We start from the raw sequence: 11,393 nt of genomic DNA on the forward strand, positions 1-11,393 counted from the left end.
GACGACGTTCATGGTGTTTCGCGATGCGTATCATTGTACCGAGTAATAGTGCGATAAACAAAAACTTTATTTACTTTAAAGTGCTCGAGCTCACGACCAATCGCTGGTTGTGATTTTCCAACCATACATATATAATACAATCACTGATTTTCTTTTTTCGCGTTTACTCTCGACAAAATGCTTCCACGCGCTTGTTAACAATATTCTGGACTGTTATTTAGCTAACTAACAGACAGCTGATACCCGTGTACCAGCTGGGCGAGCGGTCTGAAGTTGGTCACACTTCGAGTGCTGAACCCTGAATATATATGTATGTAAATTTTATTTTCAAATCTTGCACAAATTAAAAAAAATTAACAAACTTCCATACCAATTTCAGACCTCTTAATCAGCGAGAAAGAGAAATTAAAAAAATAGAGAAATTTCGTATATTCCATTTTTAAGCCAATTACATTTTGGCAACTGACTCGAAACTCACATTGCGTTTTGACAGTTTTTTTTTACTGGCGCAATCTTGTGCATCTTCTCTATATAACGAATGCTCCCTGACAATGTCCTATTGAGCATACCACAAATCAGAGAAAACCTTGGCCTTATTCGTTGTGTATATTCATGGATCACTCACAGGTCAGTCCATAAGTTCGTGCTTTACCCATAATTTCACTTTTGTACAAATTTTGCATACAAAAATTATTCGCGGAATATAACGGAACTAAATATTTATATTTTCTTTGATATATTGTGCATTCAACAAGTGATTTCAATCGCGGATAGAAGCACGTGTTGTTAAAAAATAAAATGGAATCTTCGAACGCGTATAAGAGGCATATTTTGTATTTTTTTTATAAAAGTGGCAAAAATGCAACCACTGCTGCTGCAGAAATAAACACTGTTCACGGAGAGGATAGCGTGAGTGTAAGGACTGCGCAAAAGTGGTTTTCAAATTTCCGAAGTGGTAACTACAACGAGGAGGATGCCCTGAAGCCTTTAACTCCGACGCCTTGCTCGAACTCGTGCAAGCTGAGCCAAATTCGACAGTCGATATGATAGCTCAGAGGTTAAATTCATCGCATGGAACAGTTCACAGGCACCTGGTTCAGTTGGGAAAGGTTTCAAAGCTGGGAAAATGTGTTCCGCATAGACTTTCCGTCGCCAACCTTCAGCAGAGAGTGAATGTATGTTCTCACATGCTGCAACGGCTTGAAAATGAAAGTTTTTTTAACTGTATCGTTACTGGTGATGAAAAATGGGTCCTTTACAATAATCCTGTTCGCAAACGCCAAGGGTTAGATAAAGATGAAACACCAGAACCAACCCTCAGAGATGCTCTTCACCTCAAAAAGATTCTCCTGTCTATTTGGTGGGATATTGCCGGTATTGTTTATTATGAACTTCTGAAACCAAATCAGACGATAACTGCTTATTATTATTCCCATCAGCTATCAAATCTGAATGAGGCACTTAACAAAAATCGACCGCCTTTAGTGAAAAGACGCAAAGTTTTGTTTCACCACGACAACGCAAGACCTCATACCGCAAGGCAAACATTAGGCAAGCTGAACGTGCTCGGATGGAAGCTAATGCCGCCTCCACCATACTCTCCAGATATTGCACCTTGTGATTATCACTTTTTCCGTGGACTTGAATCCCATATGAGCAACAGGAACTACTCCTCAAAAGAAGCTATAAAAAGGGATATCGAAGCGTATTTTGGATCCAAGGACAAACAATTTTTTGAGCAGGGAATTAAAATTTTGCCTAAACGTTGGGAAGACATCGTAAGTAATGAAGGAAAATATATTATTGATTAATAAATATTTCAAAAATCTTTTTTATTAATTTTAAAACCACCTTTAAGAAACGCACGAACTTATGGCGAAGCGAAGCGAATAAGTTACAAGTCTGCATGATAATCCGCGTCAGTCCATGCCCTGGGACCTCTAAAAATTACTATGTGTGAAATATTAAGGAAGAGATTTCGAATTCCCTACCTCAAAATTCAAATCGTGCAAGCATTTAAGGCTCACCGCTAAACACTCTATTTTGGAGTGATGAAGCCAATTTTCATTTAAAAGGAAGTGTAAACAAGCGAGATTGCCGTTATTGATCACCTAAGTGACATAACCCACTATTAAAATATCAACAGGCAGTTCACTGCCAATAATGAGAGAACATCCTTCCTTCAGTTTCAGAAATACTGCGAAAGCATTCCTTCTTCTGGCCACCCAGGTCGCCCGGTTTTACCCATATGGACCGTTTCCTGAGGGGTACCTTAAAAGTGAAGTCTATGAAACAAACCCCATCTCAACACTAAAAAAAATAACGTTTGCAAGGTTAATGGCATCCCAACATCACTTCTTAATCGAGTGGTACGCAGTACGGAGTGCATCCAATGTAACGGTTGACATTTTTGAAAATTTTAATAAAAACAAGTCCGCACTTATCTTCTTTGTAATATTTAGTTACTGAACTAAACTCTTATTATTAGTAGTTAAGTTTTAATTTACATTTCAATTTCTTATTCTGCCACCGGAGACTCTGTATAACGCAATCTTATAGCTCTGCGTGAACCCTACATTCCATAATTTTCATTTTTTAGAGCGTTATAGATAGCACCGACCTGAATATACATATCAATGATCGCGCATTGTCAGTGCCAAAGCCAAAGGTGAGAGGAAGAATACGTTGCAGAGACTTTGAGCTCATTAGCGCAAGCCTAGTTCTGTATAAGGAATTGGAATGGTAAAATTAAACGAGCGAAGCGCAAATCTTACTAACGTTTATGAAACCCACTCAAGCCTCGTAATATGACATTCATGAGAAGGTCTGCAGATAAATGAACTATATCCCGGCTTGGAGCGTTCAGGCGACGTCAATGATAGCTTAAGAGTATAGGAATCAGTGAAACCAGAGCTAAGGCGACAAATAAAAGCAAACACTGAATACGACTTAGCAATGGTCTAACTTTGATGAGTATTAAATCAAAATTAATAGTGAAAAACTGCATCTAAGCCAGTAAGTTCGATAGGAGCGCATTGTTGAGTGCCGTCACTACAATAAAAAGTGGGTAGAAAGACACCTGATTTAGAGTAATAAGTGAAAATACTTGCTTTGATATAACTGTCGACTATTAGTTGGGAAGGACCTCTCCGAGCCGTTTGATACCAAACGAGGTTTTAGACAAGGTTACCCGTTGTCGTGTGACTTCTTTAATCTGATGTTGGAAAGGATCGTACAAGCCGCAGAACTTAATCGCTCAGGCACAATTTTTTATAGGAGCGTATGCCGATGATATTGACATCATCGGCCTTAACACCCGCGCTGTTAATTCTGCCTTTTCCAAACTAGCAAAGTGAACGGGTTCTTGTTGTTGTTGTTGTAGCAGCAATACTAAACCCTGTCAGTGTAATGTATATCACCGGTCGTCTTCGTCTAACTCATCTAATCTGGGTAGGCCCAGAAAACATGCTGCGGAGAGGGGTGATGGATGAGTGGGTTTAGTGGGGCATGTGAAAAGGAGGTAGAGTCGTGCGGGGTGCCTTCACATGTAGGATACCTGTTACAATATCCAGAACGTAATTGAGCCAGGGTTACGCGGGTCTCACGGGGAAGCTGGAACTCTTTATCTGCTGTAGATGGTGATTGGACTCCGGTTTCGGTATTCGGTGGTTGGGAGCTTAATAACGTGGTGATGGTCTCCCGATGAATGTCGTTTATTGTCTGTCTAAATACTGTCTGTTCGTTTTGTCCTGGATCTTATCGGCGTAATTGAAGAGGTGTCTCCTGATGTGCCTGGAAGGCGGCTCTGGTTCAAGCAGATGTCTGCAAGGCTGAAACCAGCAGTAGCACCCAAGCAGACACTGTTTGTTGAGTAGTTTATTGTGCGCCTTTACTGGGAGCATATGTGCCCCGTTGTGTGTTGTGTTGAAGAGGGGACATCAGGAGGCAACCCGTCGCTGTCCGAATAGCAGTGTTTTGGGAAATCTGGAGCTTTGTCCTTTGCGTGTCACTAGTTCCAGGCGACCAGACAGGGGCAGCATAGTTTAGAACCGGCCGGCCAATTGCCTAAAATGTCAATAGCAACAATTCTTTGTCTTTTCCCCAAGTGCTGCCGGCAAGCAATTTTAAGACCTTCTTGCGATTTTGGACTTTAGTGGCAATTGCGGTTGTGTGCGCAGAGAACGAGAGCAAACTCTCAAATACCCCAAAATTTGGGATTATTAACAATCAGAATTGGTATGTCATCGCCTTTTACCTTGAGTTGCAGTTTGACCTCCTTTGTCCAGGTGGTAAAGAGGGTTGCCGAGGACTTTGTGGGGGAAAGTTGGAGCTTCCTCGCAGTGAAAAAGCGAGAAAGATTGGTGAGGTAGACGTTCAGTTTGGCACACAGGTTATCAATGTCATTGGCCGACGCCATTATCGTGCAGTCGTCAGCGCATGAGACCAAGGAGGATCCCTCTGGTGGTTTGGGGAGCTTCGATACATAGAAGTTGAACAGCAAGGCTGAAAGGACACCACCCTGTTGAACACCCTCCTTGACTCGGGTCTTACGCGACCAAGGGCTACCGCCGCAGTAAACTAGCCCTGTCTAGTGAACCGTTTATCAAAGCGAACGGGTCAACGGGGGTGGTGAACGAAAACGAAGTACCTCCTGTCAAATAGTCGGCGAACTCGCGTATCGGCACCCACGTCCCTGCTGACAGTTATGATTTAGAGGTTGTAAAAGACTTCGTATATTTAGGACCCAGCACTAGCACCGATAACAAAGTCAGCTTAGAACTCCAACGAAGAATCTCACTTTCCAAAAAGTGCTACTCTGGACTAAGTAGGCAACTGAGTAGTAAAGTCCTCTCTTAACGAACAAAACTAACACTTTATAAGGCTCTCATCATGCCCGTCCTAACGTATGGCGCAGAAGCTTGGACGATGACAACATCCGATGAAGTGACGCTTGGAGTGTTTGAAAGAAAGATTCTGCGCAAGATTTTTGGACCTTTGCACGTTGGCGACGGTGAATATTGCAGGCGTTCGAGCAATTAGCTGTAAGAGCTTTACGACGACATAGACATAGCGCAGCGAATAAAGATCCAGCGGCTACGTTGACAGAGTCATGTCATCCGAATGGGAACTAATGCTCTGGCTCTGAAAGTATTCGATGCCGTACCAGCTGGTGGTAGCAGAGGAAGAGGAAGGCCTCCTCTACGTTGGAAAGATCAGGTGGAGAGGGACTTAGCTTGGGTTAGAATGTCCAACTGGCGTCGGTTAGCGAGAGACAAAAACGATTTTCTAAAATGGCGTCAGCGGTTATCATGCCAATCGAGAAGAAGAAGTTAAGACTTTCTTTTCTAGAAGTTAAGACTATAAATGGTCAAATGAAACTTATACAAAATGAGTCTGCAGTTACATATAATCAGTTAATCTGCCTGTTTGCAGCAATTTCATTAGACACGTGCAGGCAAGTCTACCACTTTACCTAACGTTTACAAAAACTTAAGTTACACATAACAGACCGGTAATGTAATGCTTACGTATGTATGAGTGTAATTAAAGTGACAATTAAAAATATTAAAGTTTATACATAAATGCAATAAAAGTAAAGTACATGACAACAACAAGTTCGTGTAAGTTATGGAAATGCAATATGTTGAACAAACTTATTTGAACTAAGCCATCTGAGTAGTTGTTGTATTTACATGCATGCCTTATATACATATGTACTTATGTATGAGTACAACAAACACACGGCTATGTAAACAAATGTTCCAATTTCGTGTTGTACTATGTAACTTTTAATTTTAATGTGCATTGCTATTGTTGTCTGCGCCTTGTGCCTTATGTCCGGCGCACAAAATATTACACAACTTCCTTTCGCAGTCTTTGATTATATAACAAACAAGACGCAAAAATTTATGGCGCCTATAAACCAAGCGATCGCGACGTACATATAATCGACATGAAGAGATATAACTGAAGGTGAAAACAAGAAATTAAAACCTGCAAGGTATGGTTTCTTTACATCACCCGGAACCTATGGCATGGCGATATAGGTGATTGAGGAGGATAGCCGAGGTCACTATGCTAACTACAAATAATAAAACTTTCTTTTCTTGATGCGCAGCAAATTTCTTCACACACACACACATTACATCCATGCATTCCAGCAGCGAAGATCGAAAATGGCAACAACAACAGCAATGACTATATTGGCACTGATGAAGAAGAGCAGCGACAACAATCACATCTACAGCAGCGGAGTAGCAGCACCTGTTCAACACTTGAATTGCAAGTGTGAGTGTGTGTGTGTGTGTGTTTGTGTATTGGCCTTCGATAATTTTACGTTCGAACACAATGCCAAATAGCTGCGACTTCAAAAGTGAGCAGATGCAAATGAGCCTTAGGGTTTGTGCTGAATGCGGGCGGGTAGCGGCCTCGGATGATGTACTGGAAGCTGTGCGGCAAACTGCTTTTCGCATGCGCTCACAGTGAAATTGTGAGCTTAAACTTGGCTGAGCGCCATTGTTGTACAGAATCAAAAGCATTAAGAAATTGCGGAAGATGTGAGATAGCAAAACGGGAGCGTGAGAGAACATTGAGCAGCGCTGAGTGTAGGAGAGTACGTTTTTGTGGTACCTAGAAGAAGGTGGTGAGGAGAGTAGCAAACTTGGCGCCAAATTATGCTGGAGACATTAGCGCGACAATCAGAGAAGGTAAGCAGCGAGGGCGCAACTGCTGCTCTCACGTTTACTTTCTTCGTGCGCATACACACGCACACACGTTCACGCATTGGAAATACGCATGCGGAAGCTATTAACACGAGCGCTTTGCGTTGAGCAATTGCGCATTCGTATGTGGGTTTTCGCTGCTTCTTCAACGTCATTCTTAAACGCTGCTAACGCCCGCCGTTAACTTGTCGCTGACTGCACGAAGGCATAGCACGGAAGGTTTACCGTTGCCCATGTCGGCGGCGTCGTGGCCATGTTGGGAGAGCAGCGTTATTCGCTGAGGGCTTTTACCGGCGCATTGTTGCTCACCGTCACTGCTCTGGCACTGTTGTTGTACATACATATGCACATAATTATTTGTTTTTGTTTCTGTTTCTGCTGTGCGCTCGATACTTTGGCCGCTTTCGCGGCTGTGACGCTTTGCTCACCATGTTAATTTGACTTTGTATTGTATACAACGTTGTTGTTGTGTCGTCGCATTACAACACCAATACTGGACGCGGTGCTCAACTCTAACAAACGGTACTCATCTCAGCCGCTGTCACTGTCACTGTCGCTGCCGCTTCATATTTGTATTTGCTTTTTGCATAATTTTAAGATTTTTGATGATTGTTTGGAACTGTTTAAAAACAGCCTGACACCGACGAAAAATTATCAAACCGCAAGTTGTTCCATTCGAATAAACACACAGTGCAAACGGTGGTGTAGCGATATTCGAAAAAAAACAAGAATATATTTAATATTTAATTTTTTACTGTCCTGTTTGACAATAACCAACAACTACAACAACATGAATTTATACATCACCACCATCTGCATCCTGCTGCTGTCAGCTGGTGCATTTGCCGATCCCATTAAGGATAATAATGTCGTCGCAGCGAATAGTGGATTTAATAAGTGCTTGGAAGCTGATTCAATCTCGTGCCTGCAATTAACGGTACGAAGTGTTTTAAAAAGATATTGATTTTAAAATATATACGAAATACCAAACAAAAAAAGGCAAATAATTAACGCAAAGACTAAAATTTAAAAGCAAATGTTACATGAATATGCCACTGAGAGATTATTTGAAAGAACATTAAATATGAAAGTGAAAATTAATTCGAAAAGTGATTATTGAACTCAGAACAGTTAGCTTGCATGCCTTGCAAAAAGCACGTATGAGTCTGTATAAGAATTTGTGATAAGTGCAAACGTCTTGAGGCTGTTGAGAAAAACAAAATTTGAGTTTTCTGAAAATTAAAGTGCACAAAATATAAATACGAATGGCCAGCTTCAAATTAAGAATGCAGTTACAGAAATACTTGGATAAATTAAACCCAACAATTTCAATATTTTTACAGGAATTATTAAACAAAAATTTAGTCTCTTGCTTTTTAGTCCCTCTTCTTTTTTATAAAAGTGAAACATGAAAAAGTTTTAAGTAGAACTTGGATAAATTAAGGCCAATAATTTTAATATTTAAAAAAAAAAAAAATTGCTCGATTTGCTCACTCTATTTTCATAAAAGTGAAACATAAGAAAGTTTTAAGTAGTTGTTGAAATTGGGCTGACGATATATTGCGCCCAACTTTTATGTGAGCATTCGAATTTTTAATTCTAAAAAAGCGAATAGCTGCTAAAGATAGTACGAAGTCCGAATTTTAAAGCAAAAGCGAACATTTTAGACTCTAAAATAATTTATGTGGGCACATGGACATATAATTTAAATATTACATAAATGGGCATATAAATTATTTCAAGATGTGGAATCGTTTAAAAATTTGTTTTTCATAAATTCATTTTCTATATATTTTTTCCCATATGAACTCTGTTAATTAATAATAAATTTTGAGCCATGTTTGGGCTTTGTATGCATAATATTTTATATATTTTTGATAAAAAATATTCAAAAAATATATTTTTTAATTTAAAATAATAATTTTTTAAAGCTATTGCTAACTTATAATCTGTGCTAATTTATGCTTATGAAATAATATTCTGAAAAATTTAACTTTTTTAATTTCGAAAAATTTTATTTTAGTATTATTATTAACTTTAATATATGCTCGGCGTTCGTGGCCATACAAATTAATCTCACTTTTTCAAAATCAGTCCGTCCACTCACAGAATTTAATTACCTACTTATAAATTTTTCAAAAAAACAGAAATAAAAAATCTGAATACGAAAATTTTAATTTTTTAACTATAATTAACTTTAATACTTGTTTGGCGTTCCTGGCCATAGTCATTTCATAATTTCGAACTAAAAAAATATCAATTTTAAAAGTATTCCCAACTAATCACTTTACCGTTAAATTTATTATTATTTAAAAAAATTATTAAAAAAGGATTAAAAAGATCCCCTCAAAGATTAAAAAGATACCCGCAAAAATATTTATTTTGTTATTTAAAAACACATGAAAAATAATTGTAAATTTTGTACTTTCATATATTTACAAATGCTAATTTTTTTACTTCTTCATTGAATATTTTAGATATTGTAAATTAACCTCACTTTTTCGAAATTAGCCCGTTCACTCACGGAATTTAATTATTTTTAAAGAAAAAAAACCGAAAAAATTTTCGATTCCTAAAAAAACTATAACAGTTAATTTCTGCGTCAATTTTCAACAACTCTTTCAACAAATTTTTTCAAATTTTTTGCCTGAAAAATATCAAGCTCAGAGACCTTTATTTAAATTTTGTGGAAAATACTGGAGTAAAAATGTATTGAAAGAAAGCACGCTAATAAATTACAAATAACTTTTTTTTAATTTTTCATTGAAAACAATTTATTTTCTAATTTAAAAGCAATTTTCTCTTATTTTAAAAACAATTTTTTTCTAATTTTAAAAACAAGTTTTCTCCAACTTAAAAACAGTCTTTTCTAATTTTGAAACAGTTTTTTCTAATTTGAAAACATTTTTTTCTAAACTTTAATTAATTTATTTTTTCTAAACTTCAATTAAACAAGAGTTTTCTTTAATGCACTGAGTCGTCCTTAAGTCCAAATAACTGCGTTATTGAGAAGTGCTTGCTGAAAAAATTGTTGTTGAAATTTCTCTTTACGGAAACCTTCGCTTCCTGCTTGATAGATTTACTAAATTATAGCAAATAATTAATCCAAAATTCACGCTGCTCTTTATTTATAGTTAGACTTTGAAACAATTCAATTTACTTTTCTTTTTTTGTTTGATGGGTTCAAAACGCCTTGGCACTTACAGCGACCGTCGTCTACTGCGTCGAGTGGCGTGCCCACTAAATCAATTACTTCTCTCCTCTGGGGCGACAACTGTTTTTACTTTAATCTTATCTCTATTAACTTTATTTTTATTATAATTTTTAAGCTCCGCATGCATCAAAATTCTGTTATACCTTTTTATATTACATTACCATTTATAACCAAAAACTAATCAAATTTCATTTTCTCTTCCTCTCACTCTCTATGTATCCTGTTTCACGTCCACCCACAAATACAGCTCTTCCGTAAAGCGAAATCCTTCTTCGAAAACCCACAAATCGAAATCTTTGGCGGCGTTTCCCTCATCAAATCCAACGAGGGACGTCAAGGTAAATCGCTCGATGATAATGCCGTCGCCGTGGAGGCCGCACCCAGCGTTGAAGCACGCACCAGCGAAATGGGTACCTACCTGATGACACACGCCAAAAACTTCTTCGCCGAACGTTCGTTGAACTTCAATTTCGCCAATGCCGCACGCTCAATGGCACGTGCCATTCCCGATGACATCAAGGCCGATTTGCGTGAGTTGGTGGTTGAGTCGCGTACCAAGAAGAAGAAGCTGTTGAAAAAATTCTTGCCCATCTTGTTGGGTGTTGGTGCTAAAATCGCTATTTTGGGTGTTGGTGCTATCTTTGGACTGCTCTTCTTGGCCAAGAAGGCGCTCGTCGTCTCCGTCATTGCCTTCTTCTTGGCCTTGGCTGCTGGTGCTTCGAGCGGTCTGAGCCGTTTGGGCGGCGGTGGTGGCGGCGGCGGCGGTCTGCTCGGCGGTCTCGGTGGCCTGTTCGGCGGCAAGAACTCCGGTGGTTCCAGTGGTGCCAGCTCTGGTGGTTGGTCATCGGGTGGCGGTAGCGGTGGTTGGTCGTCTGGCGGCAACTCTGGCTGGGATTCACATGGTGCCTACAGTTCACCAGTTGCGCAAACAATCGCCTACTCTGGCTACAAGCCAGCCCGACGATAAGCACATCGCGTGGAAGTTGAAGCGTGCAACGGCCTAAAAGCCTTTCTGCGCTGAAAAGCCAAAACAACACTTAGGGTAATGTAAACAAACAAACTACAGCATGTAAACTAAACAGGAACGAGATAAAACATACATAAACACAAATACTAACTCACGTACTCACGTGAGTAAGCTGTCAACGAAGTGAAGATAGCTACGAGAACAAAAAATCAACAAATGATGGATGTGACAGCGCGTTGCCGCATGCAGCGGGAGACGAACTGCAACGAATTCATGCAAAAAAAGTGTATTTATTATTAATTTATTTTAATTTATTTATTATCGCAAATATTTATTTTGTAATGTATGTAATGAAATGTAAAACGACGCAAAAGGACGAAAACGACGATTGGATTAATGTAAACATAAACAACAACAAAAAAATCAAACCAAGCAACGATTCTTCAAGTGCCTGAGGCAGTAAGGAGTTGGCCGGGAAGCGAGTATCGGG

The 11,393-nt window shown here is 39.1% G+C and overlaps 1 protein-coding gene across 1 annotated transcript; it reads left to right on the forward strand.

Moving 5' to 3' along the window:
* The first annotated feature begins 7,408 nt into the window (after positions 1-7,408).
* Positions 7,409-11,184, forward strand: LOC129253511 (keratin, type II cytoskeletal 5). Its single transcript, XM_054891921.1, has 2 exons — positions 7,409-7,659; positions 10,184-11,184. The coding sequence occupies exons 1-2, from the start codon at positions 7,513-7,515 to the stop codon at positions 10,901-10,903; spliced, it is 867 nt and encodes a 288-aa protein (XP_054747896.1). The 5' UTR covers positions 7,409-7,512; the 3' UTR covers positions 10,904-11,184.
* The last annotated feature ends 209 nt before the right edge of the window (positions 11,185-11,393 follow it).

The sequence above is a fragment of the Anastrepha obliqua genome, chromosome 1, assembly GCF_027943255.1.
Source record: "Anastrepha obliqua isolate idAnaObli1 chromosome 1, idAnaObli1_1.0, whole genome shotgun sequence".
In the NCBI taxonomy this organism is placed as follows: domain Eukaryota; kingdom Metazoa; phylum Arthropoda; class Insecta; order Diptera; family Tephritidae; genus Anastrepha; species Anastrepha obliqua.

Excerpts from the sequence above, each read along its gene's own strand:
- LOC129253511 (XM_054891921.1), top strand. The coding sequence starts at position 7,513 with ATGAATTTATACATCACCACCATCTGCATCCTGCTGCTGTCAGCTGGT. Across the intron at positions 7,660-10,183 it reads TCTCGTGCCTGCAATTAACG|CTCTTCCGTAAAGCGAAATC; the intron begins GTACGAAGTGTT and ends CCACAAATACAG.